The 21260-nt window shown below is 44.6% G+C and overlaps 1 protein-coding gene across 2 annotated transcripts; it reads left to right on the forward strand.

Moving 5' to 3' along the window:
- The first annotated feature begins 5891 nt into the window (after positions 1 to 5891).
- ELOVL5 (ELOVL fatty acid elongase 5) lies at positions 5892 to 20654 on the forward strand. Of its 2 annotated transcripts, none has more exons than XM_032961753.2 (8): positions 5892 to 6936; positions 10582 to 10651; positions 11672 to 11859; positions 14336 to 14413; positions 15069 to 15240; positions 15903 to 16027; positions 16964 to 17098; positions 18033 to 20654. In XM_032961753.2, exons 2-8 carry the CDS (start codon positions 10594 to 10596, stop codon positions 18159 to 18161), a joined length of 885 nt encoding a protein of 294 aa, XP_032817644.1. In that variant the 5' UTR covers positions 5892 to 6936; positions 10582 to 10593; the 3' UTR covers positions 18162 to 20654. The 2 variants fall into 2 exon arrangements, with proteins under 2 accessions (XP_032817644.1, XP_075926127.1); XM_076070012.1 differs by lacking the exon at positions 5892 to 6936 and adding an exon at positions 9995 to 10116.
- The last annotated feature ends 606 nt before the right edge of the window (positions 20655 to 21260 follow it).

Here is a 21260-nt window from a genome sequence, read left to right on the forward strand (position 1 = left end):
GAGAACAGATAATTGATCCATAAACAACGGCTGCATACACAGCATGACCGCATTGCATTGTCACGGTGTTCCAGTTATGAAACAATAAAAATATATATATAACATATATCTCGGTGCCATTACTGCGTGTAATTGCAGACAATTGGTGTGAGAACTGATTAATGTTGGCAGCTTCCTATAGTGTTTTCATAATGCTTAAATTCGATCCTGCATGAGGCCCTACTTTTATCCTGGGTCTTTTCAAGCATTCTACATCTTTGCCATTACATCATTTTGGGAACAGCTCTGTGTAGCAGGTCACCGATCTGCCATGGATTCTGAGAAGCCCTCGTGGTCTTGTGCGACGCTGACACTAGGTTATGTGACAAGACCCCACATGGGGTTGTTGGCCGACGGGGGACACTGTTCCGGTTATGTAAGAAAAACCTCCAGGGGAGTTGTGTTTCGACTGAAAAGCGCTCGTAGCCACCCCCATTTCACAAACTATATTGTCCCAGTGCTGGGCCGGAGATGGCCAATGTCCAATATTGGCCCCGATGTCAGCGTGTGTTTTTTTTTGGCAGCTTCGGTTTCACGGTCTGCGCTGACTCCTTGTAGAGTGTACACTGCACAAATAACTTTGCTGTGTGGGCTTTACCTGTAAATGCTTTCTCAGGGTAATGATAAAGGTTACAGACTTGAGGGTCAAAGTCACTTATGAGATAAAATAATCCTGATCCAACACATTTGTTGTGATAGTCGTGTGTGATCTGTCTGCACTATTTTCAGTTGTGCCTATAAATCTGGTTGAACATTAGTCTCAGTACATTGTTAATACGTGTCCTGATATTTTTTTAAATCAAAGCATAGCAACACGCCGTGTCATGAAAACAAAAGCCAAGTTTACACAAATATTGCTACTACGATTGCGCTTGACAGGCAAAATGTCGGTAGCGGCCTCCACCCAGCCAGTCACTTTCAACATCATTCCCTGTTTGTGGAGCATAAAGACCCACGCCCATCCCCTTCTGGCACAGCACGTTGTGATGAGGTTAGCCAACTGGATGCATCCAATCACCTCTTGGTATCGACCTGACGCATAGCCGTACAGCGGGATGGGCTAGGGTGTTCTGAATCCATCATGTGTAGCCAAACAGTGGTAACCGCCTTTCAGTAATTACAATGTTAAAAGTGTCTTGTTTAAATAACCACTTTTATCTTGATTTGACGCTTTTGTGACTGCAGGAATCCATACTCTTTGGTTCTTTCGGTAAAGTCACGTCGGTATAAAATAAAATAAATAACTTTTACATGAACTTGACTCTATTTGCAGCTGCCACGTATTTAAGTGTCTGATCCCTTTATCTAACTCATTTGTATATTCCTTATGGGGTTTAATCAGAGGTACAGCAGAGAGTGCATTTATCATCAACCAGCCACGGATCTATCGAAATTGATTAATAGGATTTTGCCAGATTGTCCTGGGCACTGTTCAAACCGATCAACGTGCGTTTTGGACATGCCCTGATACCCAGGGTTTCCTCTCAACAATAATATCTCAATTCATAGGATAAACCACACCACGCTCTGACCAATAAAACAATCATCACTGCTGAATAATATAACTGAACAATATGACAGGACACCAGAACATATTCCTTGAAATGTTTAATAATGAGAGAAAAAACAACATCCTGAACATTTGGAAGGAACACGAACCCCCATCCTCAAAGCATTGGTAAATACACTTTATCAAATGGCATCACTAGAACACATGGGGTGTAAGCTGAGAAAAAAAACCCATAGAATGCCATAAAATGTGGTCCATTCCTAGCCTCTAAACTAAACTATGAACTCTTTTTTTTATTTGACCAGGTAAGACACACTGAGCTATATAGCTCTTTTTCAGATGTAACCTGGCCACAAATTATATCTCGACGAAGTGGCTTATCAAGTGGAAATCTATTGCAGCCAAATACTCTGAACGCATGTTGATTCTAAATGCGGAGGGGAAAACCGGAGGACCCAAAGGAAAATCCACGCGACCACGGGGAGAGAGAACACGCAGACTCCAAATATACAGCAGGGTCGGGATTGAACCCACCACCTCCTGCACACCAGTAGAGGATGTTAACATCTCACCAGAACCCCTTCACTGAAATAGAACTCTACGCCCCCCCCCCCCTCCGATACAAAATCTAGACATATAGGAGATGTGAAAATATATAGGCAGATGTATTCTCAGAGCGCTTGCCACCACCTTGTTTTATCTACCCCCAATTTGTCTACGCGTGATTTGTAAAAAAAAAAACCTCAGACATGACACCTCTAAAACGAACTCCTAAATATCGTAAGAGCCAGTCAGCGTGTTCATTGGTTCGGATTTGTTATAGACACAATTGAAAATAACATTTTGAAAAAAATATAGGAAACTTTTTGGACGGAAGCATCTAGAAAACAGGTAAATTTGTGTATCGAGAAAGGTATACTGTAGGCGGCAGATGTTGATGGGGACGGCACGGAACCATGCGACAAAATAATGCATTCCAGTATCATACCTCTCAACCCATACGGTTTACCCGTATTCCTGTAAAGGGAAATTGAGTTTTTAGGTCCATACGACGTACAGCCGTTTCAACAGGGACAACAAAAATAGTTTTTGTCTGTTTCTGTTTCTCCCTTGTGATGGGAGTTTGTAGGATGAACGTCGAAATTTATATGGGCATGGGGTGACCAATAAGGTCTAAATGGTTCTGAAATAAGGTAGGCACTGATAAGGCTATACAGTATACAGCACCCAGAGAGTGAATACATAAAGTGTGAATTAACAAAGGATTAAAACGTGCAAGCGCCACAGAGTACAACGGGGTCCGTGTCACATTCTATCAATTCTCGCGCGAGTTACCAGACTGTCACTTTTCTCACCGCAGCCACTTTGCCACCGACAGCCAAAACCTCACGCCCCCTTGCGGCCACTCTCACGCATTGCCACCCGTCACCTGCCAGCACGTCCCAGAAACGTGGTCAAAGGTGCAGCCCTGCAATTCCTCGCTTCACGTCACTACTGGCTGAAGGGCCTCCGCAGCGAGACGTGGAACTCGTCGAGAGCCACCCTCCGAATGGTGTATTCGGCCTGCTCTTCCTTTCACGCTGGCCAGACTTCTTGGAAGGGACGTGGGGGTTACCTCCACTTTAACCCCACCGTAAGCAACCCGGCTTGCTTGCTGATCATTCGGAGTCGTCGTACACAATAATGCTGCGCGGTGGCCAAACGTAGTAAGGGGAAGGAAGATTCAAGAAACTTGCACCATTGTTTAAAATGCCGCGCCGAGGGATCGAACTGGCGACTTCCTGTGGATTACAATCCCAGGTGCGCTGCTCACATCCACGGTCGAAGCATTACATCCGCCCCCTCCGAAGACGTGGGAACCAAACAAGACCCGCAACTCCGCTTGTCTTTGCGTGGCTCATCTGAAGTGTCTCCCCGTCATCTTACAATTGTGTGGGGGGGGGGGGGGCGGCGGTCGTCAAGACCCTGTCAGATTCCGCCTACCCCCCCCCGTCACGGACCCCTACGAACCCCTGTGAACCGGGGTACCCCCCCCCCCCTCACGGACCCCTACGAACCCCTGTGAACCGGGGTACCCCCCCCACAACCTCTCTCCTACCGCCTCGTGCGCTCGCCCCCTCACTCGCCCCGCCCACCCCGGGGTCACGGTCGCCTGGCGTGGCGCTCGAGCCCGACGAGTCCAGCTGATTGGCTGCCCGGCACAGTCACATGATGGCGTGACAGCGCCTCCAACCAATGCACTGCGGCTTGCCAGAAGGACCCCGCGATATACACGGCGGTGGTGGTGGTGATGGTAGTGGTGGTGGTGAGAAGGGGGTGGCGATGATGGTAGTGGTGGTGGTGTTGGTAGTGGTGGTGATGATGGTGGTGGTGATGAGGGGGGTAGTGATGATGGTGGTGATGAGAAAGGGGGTGGTGGTGGTGATGGTGATGATGGTGGTGATGATGGTGGTGGCGATGATGGTGATGATGATAAGGGGGTGGCGATGATGATAGTGATGATGGTGGTGATGATGGTGGTGATGGTGGTGGTGATGATGGTGATGGTGATGATGGTGGTGGCGATGATGGTGATGATGATGGTGGTGGTGGTGATGATGATGGTGGTGGTGGTGATGGTGGTGATGATGAGAAGGGGATGGTGGTGGTCTAAGCCGCTCAACTGCGTCGCGCCACTACGGGCCGACGACGCCAGTGACGAATTGTCCAAAACCGGCCCCGGGACCACCCCTAGGTCGACTCAGCCGCGAATGTGTAACCTGGTGCGGTGTGTATTGTTAAACGTCGCCACTCGGAGAGACAAAGGCGTGGTGCCGTCCACCACTTCCCCTCGTGTGCCAACGGTGTCGGCCTTCATGGATGCCACTCGCAAACAACACGTGGCCCAACCAGTCTGTTCAGGATATAGGGCAAGGGAATCTTTGACGATGGCAGGGGCTGTGTTGTCTGCCTACGACTACTTCTCCAAAGTGCAATAACGCTAACATGCACCAAGACTCCTGCTTGAACTTGTTAAAGTAGACAACATTGACAACTACTCAAGAGCACTGGTAATGCAATGCTGCTGATACTACAGCATTGTATGGTGGTACCTAGTGTGTGGGTGGGTGGTATACTGCGCATGGACTAATTTAATTGTCATGTAACGTTGACACAAGGGTTGCAACCACACGTCAACTTTGAGAACGTTAGTATATTTACTGAATGCATCAATAGTACAAATGCATGCGCAGTACTGTGTATAATGTAACAACTGCTGTACTTTTACATTGGTGGTAACAAGTAACTTGCGGTACATTGCATGCTGTACGAATAGCGATGGCAAGTAGTAAAATAGTAATGCTTTGCACATGTACTGACATTTAACACGTGAATATAACATGCGCACTCGTGGGAATACAATACAACTCTTGTCGCGCATGCGTTTATATTGTATTTACAAATGGTAATAAAACACGCTCATACTATTACACGCTGCTGAAAAATACACGTCACTCCAAATTGGTGCAGTGTAAATGCTTATTATATAACTCGCATCGTGCTCTACAGTGATTCTACAGCTGCACTTGTGTTCCCAAGATGTATAATACCCTTAAGAATATAAGCAGAGAACACACACACGCACGTGTATATATACCAGGGACTGGCGTAAGTGTTTTGCTTTGTGTATTTTATATACAGTAGACCAACATACCCTCTAGGCACTCTCTCTAGCGCTCCCTCTAGCAGGGGTCACTTCCACCAGCAGTGGCGTGAGCCAGCACTTGCAGGGCTGCGCCTTTATTCCGCAGTACGGTCCCATCATATAGAGCTGGTATCGTCAGTGTGAATGTTGTGGATTTGCTCTCCAACACACCAGGCGTGCTGCTGTACTAGTAACGAATTGGCACGTTCTGTTTACGTGACAAACCTCACCACGAATTGGCTGTGTCGGGTGGTGGCGGGTTTAACGACACATTTACGTGATCTAACCGGAAGAAAAAAAACCCTCTATTATGGTCGCATCGTCATGTCGAACTGAGTTTTTGATATACATATTAAAACTGTACAACATTATGTTCGCACATCGAAATCTTTATATATTTTTCACAGCATGGTGTGTAACACAACACACACGTGTAATTGTAACACCACCACGTGTGTGTTGTGTGCAACACCGGTTTCCCTAATACAGTGCCAGCAACGTGTTTCTACAGTCCGCAACCACGTGCGCGGGGTCCGGTTTCCCGCCACACCCCACGCGTGACGCCTGCTGCTCACCACCACCACCACCAACCCCCCGTTCAGTGAAAGCGCTGATCCCCCTGCATAGGCGACGTGCATACTCTGCCTCCGCCTAGCAAGGAACCGTCCCTCTACCGTCCACACCAACGTTGTGATCCCTGCTTCCTACCCCGCACGCCCCACGGTGTGGTGATCCCCGCTCCCCTCTTGTGAACCCTGCTGCTGCTGCTCCCCCCCGACTCCTCCTCGGCACGTGCCAACTCGGATCCCCTCGTCGCCCCCAAGCCCCGCGTGCAACGCAGCAACCCCTCACCACAACACCTTCATCTCTTAACTCCCCTCTGTAGCCCCACGTGTGAAAACCCAGTCACCCTCTGGCCCTTATTACATCGATAATACCCCACGTGCATTCCAGCTCCCCTTGTCCCCTCTATAGCCCACGTGCAATACACGTCCTATAACAGCCCGCATTCAATCTGTATGCCACACCTACGCCTCCCCACAGCCCCTATCTCCTCTCTATAACGGGTGTAAACCAGCTCCCCCTATCCCCTTCTAAACCACGCGTCTATCCCAGCTCCCATCTGCACCCCACGAGCCTCCACAGCCCTTACCCCCTCTCTACACCACGTACCACGTGTATCCCAGCTCCCCTTATCCCCTCCACACCCCATGTGTAAACCCAGGTCCCCCACAGCCCTTACCCCCTCTCTTCACCACGTGTAAACCAGCTCCCCTTATCCCCTCCACACCCCACGTGTAAACCACCTCGACTTATCCCCTTCTAAACCCCACGTGTAAACCCAGGTCCCCCACAGCCCTTACCCCCTCTCTACACCACGCGTATCCGAGGTCCCATTGCCTCCCTCCCGTTGTAAGAGGCGGGACCCCGGGGTTACTGCAGGGCACTCTCTACCCCCGGCTCCATCCTCTCCCCCGCGTCACACAGCACAGGCGGCGGCGGCGGGCGGAGGCAGCTACCGGACAAATCTCCATCACCTCCTCCCCATCACCTCCTCCCCATCATCATCACCGCCACCACCACCAAGCCTCCTCATCCTCTAAGAAGCTCCTCCTCAAACGGTTCCAGCCATCATCACCCATCACTGTCGGCATCTTCCTCCTCGGCTCCGTCTCGTTCATCTGGGAATCGTCTTCTTCTGGTGAGAGCGCCACCAGCAAACCCACCAAATTAGCTTTTTTTGTTTGCTTGCTTGAGCGAGATTAAATGTTTCAATTAATTCAGTATTGTTGTAGTGGCGCGTGAATTAAATATATATACACTGTAGCAAGCCGTTATATCAGCGTGCGTGTAGTATTGCTGATATCGTAATAAATCGTGATAATTTACGACGTTATAACAGAACAGCGATTACTTGGATTCACGTGGCCGTCATAAATCATCACCACCACCTTTAACCGAGCGAGCCTTAATCCCCTTTTTACATCACAACACGGTAACTACGGTCGTGGATAATCAACGTAATTGGATAATAATTTAGTTAATTACCGAAATAGATGATGTGTCATTATTTACTCATCAAACAAAAGCCAATTAGTACATTTACAAACATACAACACTCCCCCCCCCCCAAAAAAAACCTCTGACATTCCACCGGGTGTGTTGTAGACTGTAGGTGGTTGAGGACTGTAGTTTTTTTGCGTGTGTTAGCAATGCCCACGTGTGTTGTTTGTATGGTGTAAACCCGTGCTCAAGAGCAGTTTCATCCGCTTTCCATCACCACCAGCTGGCACTGCATTTGAAGGTCGAGGCAAAATGCCGTACACACACACAATGTTGCGTTTCTATAATTATTTTGATTTTCCCAAGCAACCGACTCGCCACACGTCAATTCTGTATGACACGTGTTGCACCGTGCTTATATGCACCCAGCCCGTGGTGAAGTATGGTCAAATAAGGAGGCAGCTTCATCCAGCAGTGGATTGACCAAGGGCCTGAAACACGTGCAAATATGCACACACACTGCAAAGTGTCCACGGTGAAAGGTAAAGACGCAGCCCTGCAATTGCCTGCTCACGCCAATGCTGGCGGAAGGGCCTTTAACTTCTCGAGGGAGGTCTCGACTCTAGCGAATTCCGACAGAGGTCATTTGGCCTCTCTTCAACACTGGCCAGAAGTCTTGAAAGAGGTGGGAGTACTCACACTTTACCCCACCACATGCAAACCTGCCCATTGAACTTGACCGTGGCAGTGTGGTGCGCCCATTTATACTGCTTTTGCTAAAGCACCACACTGCATTGAAGTGCTTTACAGTTTTTACTGCAAAATAATGGTACAGTACTGTGTTGAAGGGTACATCAATATGTATTCTGCCAGTGGGATGATGGTGGGATTGAATGACATTTTTTCTACTTTGAAATGACTGCATTGTGTCATGGAATATGCTCTCTGTTAGATATCATGAATCAAGGGAAAAATGTAAAATGTGTTGTAAGAATCAAAACACTCTCCAGCTTACATTTTAAAAATCGAGTGAATGTTTTGCAAATGGGAGGAAGAGAGGTATGTATTCCTCATGCTTTCTCTGGAGATGCTCTTGCTGATGCTGAACTGCGTTGCGAGCCAGAGTCTTTGTGCATTTCTCCATGCTTATTGCCTCTTAAGGACATATTACCTAATAGCCTGCAATGCGCCTCACGGTAACCTAGGTAGCATTACCACTGCAAGGTTGAATAACGCAGCCTAAGTACAAGTACAAATATTTCCTTTTCTCCCATTGAGATCAATATCAATTCAGGGAAATCTTCACTCAAGATGTTATTTCGTGACTGGCCACAGGTCCTCAACGTATTTATATACAAGCCAGTATGCTACCGTACGATGTAACCTTTCAGAGTTGTAATTCTATCATGGTATATAAATTTGTCAAAAATAAATATATGTACATCAAATTTGGTTAATGGCATCATTACAACTGTGGGCTTGGGAAGGACACGAATAGTGGCGACCGAGCAACGTCTAATTGAGGAGGTGGGTGGCGCTCTAAATCGGATTGTGCGCAGCTGCTAAGTGGATTATATCTCAGAATCGAGATGGGATTGGGACAGCTTGAGGTGGCCTTCATCCAGCAGTGGATTAAACATGGGTGATGATGGTTGTGGTGGTGGTGGTGACATGCAATTTACCGTCGCAGAGTTAAGTCACATGTAATGTGACACACTCGTACAATCCCGCGACACGACCTGGCTATCTGTGCTGGCTCATTTGTGGTGTTTCGTGCGTGGGCATATTTTGAACTCATCGCAGATGTAGCTCATGAGGGAGAGCATGTGGCTTGGGGATTATTAAATATTTTCCAAGAGATGGCATTGCTCCCAATTATTTTACAGTACGGTTGGCTGCACCCCAGTGTATACTGCCTTTTTAAAAGGCGAGGTGTTATATTCAGGTGTCGGCAATTAATTACATCGATCACATGAGACTGGCATAACTTGTGCAGTATTATACAAGTTGTAACCTGCGTTTGTCAGTCCACTGCTAGATGAGGGCCTCCCTATGCCTTGTGGACCGTGAGGGTAATTTGACCTTCCATAATCACTCTGCTCAGTGCAGGTCTGTGAAGTTTTAGGGGGAGTGCAGAACGAGAGTGGATTTTTCCTGCCCAGCCCTCTACGACCCACGTGCATGGTTGTCACCCATCCAAGCATTGTCCAGACTCAACCATGCTTAGCTTCCAAGATATGAGAAAATTGGGGAGTATATTGTGTCTGATTTGCTCATAGGCACGATCGTACTGTATGCTTGTTTGAGCATTACATTAAATTCGCTCCAATCAAACACATCTTTTTTTCTTGATTGTGGTATGGACCGCACCTAATTGTAAGCGCGTGCTAGCATTGGCTTTGGCTTTCACAAGAGTGAGTGGTGGCGGCTGCAGTCATCTGATACACATTGACAACTTTGCCACAACATATGCGGCCAAGACAAGCACACGCTGCATGTTGAAGCGAACATGGCATAACTCAACTTCATCAGCATAACATTAAGCAAAGTTGGTGCTTATGAGTGGTTGGCCTGTACAAACAGTTTTGCGAGCGTGGACATGTATGTCTTTTTTTAAGTAACAACGCGCGTGCCTCCGATTGGTCAGTGGCAGAATGGGTGGGGAAGGGTTGTCCCCAACTATGTGGGGCAGAGGTCATTTGAAGGCATTTCAGAAGTAGTTCTCAATTTTCCGCTTCGATGGACCATTATTAAAACGACACGAAGGGTTGCACTGCTCTTCCACAGCTCTTTCACAGTTCCGAATGTCTGCTTTTGTCTTATGATATTACACCGTTAGCAAAATCATGACAAGTTTCGAGGAAAAGACAAATACAAAGCAAGTAATGTGCCTTCTTGAATCAAGTCCACTCCAACGTTGGGGCTGGCCAATAATTTTGTGTACAGTACTGTAGGCTAAAGGGCAAACAATCACAGAATTCCTTTATAAAAACGGCATTTAATACATTCTATTTTTACCTTGCAGATATCAAAACAATAACAGAGCTGAATGTTTGGCGAAGATGGATCACTGTACTGTGATTAAAATTAGGTGAATTTATGACCAGTCTCTTGATTACCCACTTGACAGCTCCTAGCTTAACATAATGCATCTAGAAGTATATCAGTCACGGGACAACATTGGTTTAATGGATGACAGCATGTAGATCTCGTCTGATGAACACTGACACGTTACGAAGTTTGTCTGTGTTCTGGCCATGACATCGTGCTCGATGGGTGTGCACGGAGTGTGCCAATTCTACAGTGATGCGCTTATGCTTACTGAATGTGTTGTGTGTTGTAGGCTGAAGGAACAATGGAGGCACTGGACACAGCACTGACAAAGATGTTGGACGACAAAATCGGACCACGCGGTGAGGCTTAATTCGTTTGCTGTCTCCAGCAACATGCTACAAAACGCTGGGTTTATCAGCGTGTCAAAACCATTGCCCCAAGCCATTACCTGGAATCGTGTTTGGTTTCTGAAGGACGTTTACATGATTTTCCAACTTTGAATTGCTCTGCGCTTGCCGTTTAAATCTTCTCAACAGGGTGCCCTGGGGATTAGGTCTCTAAATTGCCACTGAACATACCAACACGTTCATTATCCCAAAGAGAACCAATCCATCCACTTATTTCATAAAGTTATTAACATAAATGTATGAATATGATTTATTCCATTAGCATGGTCATCAAAGCCAATAAACTTCCAGGCATGTGCCAATCATCCCCCACACAAGCACACTGTCTTCTGCTGGAACTAGGGTTCCCGTGATATAATTTTCGAAATCACGACATTAAATCCGATATTAAATTTCACAATACGACGAATCCTGTGATATAAGCTTTCCATAACTTTTAAATTGTATTTCCCATTTTTATTGTATTGAGTTTGTACTTGGCAGTGCTTCCAATGCAAATAGAGATTAAAAGATCTTCAATTCCCTTTTACTCAATATATGTCTGGCTCCGGGTTTCTTATCATTGCCGCTTTACAATCTCTAACATTTACAGTGCACACGATATCATAAACGGTGACGTCATATCACCACCATACTTTCCTTTATCCAGAAAACTTTTACAAAGCACTAATTTAATGGGAGACAGCTACCTGTTTTACTTGAATTATTGTCAATGGTAATGGTTGTTATTTCACAGATATTTAGTCAGGATATAAAATCTACATTTCAGAAAATGAACAACAATAATCACGATATGACAATCTCGTGCCAAAGGGACGATGCACGATTTTGCGTGGACTTCATGTCGTACGGCGTATCGTAGCGCTCCATCGCCATATTGCGGCAACCTTAACTGGAACCAAATTTGTGTAATGAGGGGGACTACTCCTTCTCCTGCTAATAACCCCCACCCCCCCGGTATGCGGGAAACAGACCCGCGCATCCGTGGGTGGCTGCTGCTGGATTCATACCTGCCCACGCTGGTGTCCACGCTGGTGTACCTGCTGGTGGTGGCGGTGGGGCCCAAGCTGATGCGTGAGCGCCAGCCGTTTTCGCTTAAGGGGCTGCTGGTCGTCTACAATGCGCTGCTCACTGCCCTCTCCTTCTACATGTTCTATGAGGTATGTCTCGCTCTGAAGGTCCATCCAAAAACGTCACGTTTTAATATTGTCAATTTTAACATTTCAGGTGATTGCATATCAGGTGTCTTTAAAAAGAGAATGACTGCGTTATGATGGTAACATAAATACTCTTGTATCAGTTGTAAAACAATAAAAGAAAAGGCTTATTATTGAAATAATTAAATGTTATGTACTTTGACAGAAAACCAAACTGGTTAAAATTAAAAGGTGTATTGGCGTTGATGACTGTGTGACCTTTAAAAACCCTGTGGATGTTTCTGTCAAAGGACGAGAATATAGTTAAAGGTTAAGCTGTTTATTTTTCTTTTGCTCAAATGCATTAGGATTAACTCCCACGCAGAAAGTTTCACGCAAAAATTTTTAAAATCAGCCTTTGTAGGACATCACATATATAAATCCATCTGCTATCTTGAGCAAAGCATACACGTCTTTAAAAAAATGAATTGAGTAACCGTAGGTTTCAATAAATAAATAGCCAGTTTATAAATAATTGACATGTCATGAGCCCGACTTGCTGCCACAGCAAAGGTTGCCGTCACCTCGAGCCTCTGTTAACAGCTCGTCTGCGATTGGCTTCTCTTCTGTGGTCTGATTGATACAAAGTACGGTGCTGCGTGGCGATGGCATGTCTTTCAACCTTGGTCCAACAAATTAATATACCCTGTCCAATTCATTGAAAGTCAAGTCTGCCCTTTCACATAGTGGCTATCTTGGTGACATTGATGCTAAGAGCAAAGTCTTCCGACCTGGGTCACTCTGTGTCAAGTTGAGTGAACATGTCCTCACGTGCCATGTTCCATGCTGTATCTCGGATTCGCATGACAATATCGTATGTCCGGCATCCATGTAGTGAATCATTAACCGTAGGTCATTGCACCATTGGCTGAGAATTAAGCACCGCCACGTCTACAGGTCATGAGTGGTGTGATGTGTTCCAGGAAGACACTGTTCGGAGTTTAGTTTTTTTGTGTGCATCACACGTGGAGTACAAATAATGAAATGTATTGCACGACCTGCCCAGTGAGGCACATACTACAGTAACTCCATTTGTGTAGCGATATGAAACCAAAATATTAATAAATATCATAGATTACCAATGCTTTTAAATGCACTACGATTTTAATAAATCGCATTAACGGCTTTAATGACATTCCTAGGAAAGGTCACTCTGTCGTACATTAATTAATCTTTTTTGTAAACTGTTGTATTTTATTGTCCATTTAATCAACGCTTTCAGAGAACATTTAGCACCTCGCGGGATTAGGTTTGAAGGTACAATACGTGCACGGCATGTGTGTGCCTTGTGGGTTCCTAACCTGACAGATTTTGGCTGTAGCAGTCGACCAGTAACCCAGGGGGGGGGGGTTCTGGCTACATTGTGTCTGCATGGAGTCAGGCTAATGGCATGGAGCACATAATTATTGCCAAATGAATGAGTGAATACTCTCTGTGTACTGTATATTCATATATTTTTCTCCACCAACATCGTATTGTAGCCGAGATGCATTCCTGCCTCAAAGTGCCCAGAAGTGCATGTGATTTTTTGTTTCTTGTAAATGCGTTAGAGAATTGTAAAAATTCAATGGAATTCCTTAATGTCCTCATGTTTTGATAATTTTGTAAAACGGTACAGTACTTTAAAATGTTGATTTTAAAGACGCAAGTGAAATGTGTTTATCATACCATGAAAACATATAACATTTTGTTCTTTCATTGCCTGATTCCTATCATCGAATGACATTTTAACCATTTTTGGGTGCAAAAAAATGGAACATGTACAGCCTGTTGTAAAAGCCCTGCAGGATTTGGACCTCCAACGCCTTGCAGATTGTGTTATTTGACCAAACTTCACCACGCCGGCCAGTGTGGGTTGGTAGAAATGTGGAGCATAAATATGGGAGGATAAAAGTACAGTACAACAAAGGATTTTTTTCTGCACTGCCCTCTGTTGCCACAGCGTAATGTGGAATAATAGCAAAGTCCGATTTATAATGCCCACAAAATGTGTGTGGTGAGTCGCTGACGTCTTATAGAGGCACGTAGTCACACAGCAGCCTATAGCACCTGTTGTAAGCATGCTGAGCACTCTTCCAAGCACCATCTAGGCTCAATCCTGCTTAATATCCAAGGTCTGACGGAATTTGGCGCATTCCACATGATTTGGTCATAGATGTAAGAAAATGATACATTCATTTTCACCTTGGCATGAAAAGGGGGAGTTTTTTCAACTGGCAATCAAGCCGTTCCTGAACTTCCATACCTACTCTTGCAAATGATACTCAGCCACCATATCAACATATAAATTAAACGAATGCTTCTTGGTAGCGGGATTCAAAACAATAGGTGGGGCTGCACTTGCAGTGAAGCTGTGGTGCTGCCTCGCATCGCTGGAATGCAGCTTGCAAGTTCCATGATCGTGGCTGCTCACAAGTAGTTGCTTGTTGGTGCCTCGCAGCTCGTGGCCGGCGTGTGGACAGGGGGCTACAACCTGCGCTGCCAGAACACGCACAGTGCGGGGGAAGCTGACATGAGGGTACGGCTGCTGACATTTTTTTTTTATTTTCCCCTTGTGAACACATCCACCTACAATAGAAACGTGTGTACAGAACAAGTTGACTCACCTGCTGATGTTTGGTTTGTACCCAACAGCAGTGTCGGTTAGCGAGAAGTCATTGATGGGTGTCCAGTGTAAATACTCATCTATCCCATTTCTTTTTCTCACTCTTTTTAGAGTCCTGGCTCAGACTCTTTCCTTCCTGTCCAATTTTTGTTAGATTTCTTCTTCGTCATGCTGTTATGCACCTACCCTCTCCCTCCGCCTATCAATAGTCATGCAGCATCTTGCTTTTTCTACCTCTTGGTCATTTTCCCAACATCATCTTTTTTCGACAAATAGATATCTGAATAGATAATGGGAGTTGAACAATGTGAGCTGTGAATATTGATGTACAGGTCCCCATCGGTTAAACAAGGAGTATGAAAAGTAACTGTTTTGCAGGCAAATTCAGCCAACTTGCACAGTTGGTGTATCCTTGTTACAGTTTATAACATTGTTTATAGCATCGTCATAAACACTCAAGGTATTTACAACACGATGACTATTTTAAAGTTTTACCAGTGGAAGGGGGTTGTGTACTGTGAGATAAAAATACAACCGATTGATTTTTTTTTTGTTTCTCACTGCACAGATTGCCCGTGTACTCTGGATCTACTACCTCTCCAAGCTCATTGAGTTCCTGGACACGGTGTTCTTCATTGTGCGCAAAAAGAACACCCAGGTCACAGTGCTGCATGTCTACCACCATGCCTCCATGCCCACCATCTGGTGGTTCGTCCTCAACTGGGTACCCTGCGGACACTGTAAGCCACGGATGCCTGCCACGGAGCACTTGACTGAGCGGGGTTTTTGAACTCGTGACCTTTAAATTCCACTTCTGTTTGCAATGTGAAATTCACACGAGTTATATCATTTTCAAATTGCTTGTTAAAATATAGAATTGTATTGACTCGCCCCCTGCCAAACTCTCCCCTCTCATCTCACTCTACTCCCCTCCACGCATTCTCCTACCTCTCCCCACTCAACTCAGCTCACTCTACTCCTGTCTGTGCTCTCCGTACTCGAGCAACCGAGGCTTTTTCTGTCGGAGCCCCCAGATAACCTGTCAGTGGAAGATCCCTTATTCTCCTCTGCTGCCCCCATAGTATGGAACTACTTTCCCCCAGCCATCCATGCTGTCGACTCTACCCCTGCTCAAGTGCAGGCTCAACAACTTCCTTTTTTCTTCTGCCTATAAATGGCTGCCACTTTCTTCCTATAAAATAAATATGCCCACTGTTTCTGTACCGTATCTTGAGATGCGGTCACATCTAACCGCTAAATCCAAATTACGTTGTATAATTGAATTAAACGGTACTAATGGTGACCACATTCCTTCCCAAAGAGGACAATAACCCTGCACAATTTTCTGCAAAGGTATTTTGATGTTTCAAAAAACCATGCCGTGCATTGGTGTACGTTGCAGCGTACTTTGGGGCAACGTTCAACTGTTTCATCCACGTGCTGATGTACGGATACTACGGACTCTCGGTCATCCCTGCCATGCGGCCCTACCTCTGGTGGAAGCGCTACATTACCCAGGCGCAGCTGGTATGTGTGTAGACCCGCCTAACTAAACTGCCTTAACGTGCTGTTTGCTTTGACATTCGTTTTTGTAAATATAAAACACAGGTTCTTGGAGTGGGACTTTTGGGTTAGGTCACATATTGCTCTGGCCAAAATGTTTGTCACTTGTACATGTGACATTTTCATTTGTTGGGTATGTTGAGTGGTGGAGGGTCTTTATGACTAAAATTTGGTAATATTTATGACGTGGCCTAACCCAAAAAGTAACTATCACTCGTTAATTGTTCTATTACATACTGTTAAACCCCAGCGTGAATATTGCATGCACATGTAGTTAATTTTGATTATGTAAACAATTGCTTATCCTGTGCAGTGATCCGAAGCCCTCTGCTGCACGGATGATTGGATAATAAATTATCAATGCTGCTATGTGTACTGTAAATGCGTCCTCAGTATAGAATTACATTACATAAGTTAATTAATGTGTATGCCAAATACCATGGGTGTTTAAGCATTTAATAAAGACAACCTGTATTTAAATGATGTTACCCTGTTTTTGCCATGGTGTAATGATTAGGACATTCGACTTGCAATCCAGAGGTCACTGGTTTGATTTCCTGGCATAGAAGTTAAAACAATAGTGCAAGTTTATTAAATCCTGCCCGCCTCTGTCCACCCAGCGGTATAAAAGGGGGCACCACAGTTAGTTATGGTGGGGTAATGTATGGGTTCTCCCAGCTCTTCCAAGACATCTGGCCAGGGTTGCAGAGTGGGCCAAATATCCTCCAGAGGGTCTCTGCAGAGCTCCCTTTAGTGGAGGCCTTTCTGTCAGCAGTGGAATTAGCAAGTAATTGCAGGGCTAGACCTGCAATTACCTTGAGTTTATTGATTCTTAATTTCAGATGATACTTGCTGGATTTGTATAAATATCTGTTTTGTGTTGCTCTTGGTCCCGTTTAGACACAGTTCGTGATGACAATGGTGCAGTCGGGGAGTGCCATCGTGATGCCGTGTGGGTTCCCAGCTGGCTGGCTGTGGTTCCAGATCTCCTATATGATGTCACTGGTGCTTCTGTTCTCCAACTTTTACATCCAGGTAACTTTTACTCATGGTTTGGGCTCGGGGAACGATCATCGTATTGAACAATAACAACAATAGCAAGATAAATGGGAAATATGTAGTAGCTGTGCTCAAACCCACCCTAATGTAACAGTCCTAACCCTGTCCCAGTAAATTTAATTCTCCTGAATGTCTGTCATTGAATTACTGATAATTTATTGGTTGGCTTTTGGAAGATGTACGTCTCTTTTTTTAACACACTTCCAAAGCGTAGACCCAAAGGACAAAAATGTCAAGCGGCCAGCTATAAACAGTACGATCAAAGTCGTAATAGCTAATTAACACACTTCTAGAATTGAGAAAATTGGGAAGAAGAGACTATGGGAGGGGAATGCCAAGTTGTTGCATGGTCACGAAAGGAGAGGAACTTGGCTCCTAAGATGTTCGCACAAAATGTTCCTCATTGAGAAAACACATTGTACAATCAATATCAGATAATCAGCGTTCACCATTCATGCATAATTACTTTATTTATAATACAACGGATGTATGACTTCTACAGATAATACCCGAGCACGCCGTTGCTCGCTGCAGCACTTTGAGCGGTTTACGTTGTTGAGTGGAAGCACGTCTGCCGCGCTTTGCTCACGGTTCAAGTGCCGTGGTTCCACCCTGGTTAATAGTATGGATGTACATACTAAAAATACGTTAAGTTCCCTTCACAGTGGACATTAAAGATCCTGTGACGCCCTTCGCAAGAGTAGGTAAATATGTGCCGGCGTCACGGTCAAAATAAAACAAATTACCCCCAAAATTACTTAGTCGGCATATGCACAGCAATCATTGTCCCCCTACTGTCTAAACTTGGCTGGATCTTCCTGAAAAAGATTGACGGGACTCCGTGATGACTTTTCTGGGTAAACAGTCGTAAAAATAATGATACTAATAATGCTTGGTGTTTGCTCCACAGACGTACATCAAGCAGGGCTCGCGCCCGAAGCTGGAGAGCCACGCGAACGGCAAGATGGAGCCACGGAGCTCTGGGGACCTTCACGAGAACGGCAACAGCACGCGGCAGCGCAAGCCCAAGCGCGTGTAACACAGCGACACCCCAGGCCCATTTATTGTACATGAGCCGTTGATTTAAGCCCTCAACTTGGCGTGTCAAAATTGGAAGAGAAGGAAATGCCAGTTTATTTGTAAACCTAACATTTTTCCCAATAAGTCGGTGCTCACGTCCTGTACTGATCATCAACACAAAAAGCTAACACTGCATTGATGACAAAAGTTATTATTTATGTCTGTTCCCAAGCTGCAACATTGGTATATAATGCAGCCTTCTGCAGTGTGCAAATTCGTAAAATTACACTTATCTGGGAAGATTCAAGCTGCTCTGGTTTGATTTACATTTTCATGAACTCCACGATAAATTTCTTACACTTTAAAGCGGGGCATTTAGAGACTCTCATTTTGTTGACCTTTCACAATGAGGATACACATTTCAGAGTTACTAACTTGGGAGGAAAATGCACTTCAAATCTTTACGAGCACTGTCAGAATGAAGCGTTGTAGTGAGGCGGTTTATTTTAACAAATTGGTGGCACGTCTCGCGGCTCGCCGTTTATTCAGACATCTCCTGAATAATGTAAATGCCCTCAGTGACTGCGTGCGTCATCTGCGCGCACCGTGACATGGCAACTCCTAAACGCTTGACTTCCTGGCATTCTCACAAACTTACACTGGCACAATGTTGCCACCTTTTGAAGTCATGAACATGATCCTTATCTTCGTCGCTTCAGCATAATATGAGCAAAAGGCAAATGTGCAAATGTAAACGTGTGCTGAAGTGTTTGCATAACTATGTTTAAATTTGCTTAGATTTTAAGTACAATGCAACTTAAGTATACTGCTGACAAATTTGGCGTTGCTACCTCTTGAGTCCGCAGTTATTTCGTTTTTATATGCACAGATAAAAAAGTGGCTTTCTCTAAATTAGTTTTGTTAACAATGTGCGCATTATCTTGTGGCTATAGAATAAGAAAGCCTGCCCTAGGACTAACTGCTTCGTGTATTGCCATGTAACCCTTGTAGCCTGCCTAAAGCAACTGGTAATGTGTTGGCGTGATGTTCACACCAAACTGATAAGGTTTTTTTTTAATCCACCGTGCCTGATATGGTGATTATAATCATCTGTTTACCAACGACTCCAGCTTAAAAGCACTTACCTAATGTGTAGTTTTTAGTGAAATCTTGTTTTTTTATTTGCAAAAAGGGTTATTCATTGTGTTGTCATTTTAAGACCAAGAAAGACCATTGTATAGACACACAGTATCATTGTGACGGACAGGGATATACACTTAAATTGTTGTGGATCACAAGGAAATCAGTTGTAGAATGAGCACAGCACAAAACCTGCAGCTGTTGGTTTATATTCGACTTTGTGTTTTGTAGCAAGTGGAGGTATTTGCTTCCAAACTTTGTGAAGCCTTATTTTTCGGAATATACAGAAAAGACATTGCCTTAATCTGTATAAATGCGTTTTTCACAAGTATTTTGTTCACTGACTGTTGTCACTTTGCGAAAGAGCATCACTTGTTGTACCACTAATGGCCAGCTTCTAAGGGACACTTTAAACACCCAGAACGTGACTTAATGATGTCACAGTGAGTCGAATGTGTTGATCCACTTTATTTCTTACAAGACTGCTCATGCACCCACAAAGCTTTGGTCCCAGACCTGTACTCATATTCCTACACTTACGCAGATTTAACCGAGGAAGTAGTGCTGTTGCCTCGTCAATTTGATGGGGGTGTTCTGGAAAAACACTAACCCACAAAAGCGTATTGTTCAGAAAGTAGTCGGATTTTAGTTGACAGTAAGTGAATTAGGTGGTCGAAGTAAGTAAATTATTGGGGTTATTTGTGCGGCCATCTTTCGGGTAAGTGACACAATCAAATCTATTCTAGATTTGAAGCTTTCGTGACTGCAAGGATCCATACTCTTTGGTAACAATCATATCTATCAAAAATGGATCGTCAGGCGATTCAATGAAATCATGTATTTTCTACTGAAATTTAATGTGGGTTATCCCAAGTATTCCAGAACATTCCTAATTTATATAACTCGCCACACATATAAGCCCAGCCGTTTGGTTTGTTCCGATCGCCATTGCGTGTTCATGTTGGTTCACATGAGCAGCCAAGCGGCCTCATTGTGTTATGACTACCAAGGGCAGACAAAGCACCATGTCCTCATTTCTGGCTTCCCATCACTGTTGTGGAGTTGGAGTGGATCAAACAGGGCTCTGTTGTCTTCGTGTTGCTGATGCCAAGTGGATATTTGCACATTAGAGCAAAGCCAAGGAAACCGCATTGCAACCACCGACGCCATGCAGATATGCCCTTCGACCGTCTTAATTTTATTTCCGGATGATTTTTAATATTTGTTTTTACGCGTATTGTACTAAGAATGTGAAGTGTACCGTGATAAGATCTTGCAGAATTTAAATCGCCCAAGGTTTGTCATCACAACGTGCGCCTGTCCTGCAGTAACTGAGGTTTGGCTTGCTAACAATAAAAGCAGTTGAACTTAATGAGGCCAACGTATTTTTGTGTGCAGCGAATGGCACAGAGTCCTGCTTGTTGTCAATTGTACCGTTTCCTTTAGCAGAGATTGGTGTTGAACAGCAAAAATGGCTTCACAACTGGTAAATGTGCTGCGTCTTAATAGATCCATGTACTTTCATAAATACCGTTTACAGTTAAGCTCATTCTATGTTCCTTTATGGGCGTTCTCATTCACTTATGGCCCATTTTAAATTGGTAATTTTTAATGATTATCCCTCGGTTAACATTTCAAACTACTGAATCGTAAAACAACTACCTTTTGCGACAAAACAAATGTAGTACCAATAACATTTAAGATGGTTAAAACGCGATCAGAGAGCATACAACCGTGCCGCAGACTTTGTCAAACACTCTTAACATAAATTTAGATTTTATTTTATTATGTTTATTTTATTATTTCCCTTCTACGTGACTTTACCGAAAGAACCATGAAGATGACTCTTAACATACTTTGAGCGACAGACTGACTCATACTCGTTGAGTGCTTACCACTTTCAATCCGCCATCAGGTAAATTCTAACAATATAATAATTTACAATTGCTTTCTGTGCACTTGTATTATTTAGTAATGC

The sequence above is a fragment of the Petromyzon marinus genome, chromosome 27 (genome assembly GCF_048934315.1).
Source record: "Petromyzon marinus isolate PM22_M1 ecotype Great Lakes invasive population chromosome 27, UKy_Petmar_22M1.pri1.0, whole genome shotgun sequence".
Lineage (NCBI taxonomy): Eukaryota > Metazoa > Chordata > Hyperoartia > Petromyzontiformes > Petromyzontidae > Petromyzon > Petromyzon marinus.

Excerpts from the sequence above, each read along its gene's own strand:
- ELOVL5 (XM_032961753.2), top strand. The coding sequence starts at position 10,594 with ATGGAGGCACTGGACACAGCACTGACAAAGATGTTGGACGACAAAATC. Across the intron at positions 14,414-15,068 it reads CGGGGGAAGCTGACATGAGG|ATTGCCCGTGTACTCTGGAT; the intron begins GTACGGCTGCTG and ends CTCACTGCACAG. Across the intron at positions 15,241-15,902 it reads CTGGGTACCCTGCGGACACT|CGTACTTTGGGGCAACGTTC; the intron begins GTAAGCCACGGA and ends TGTACGTTGCAG.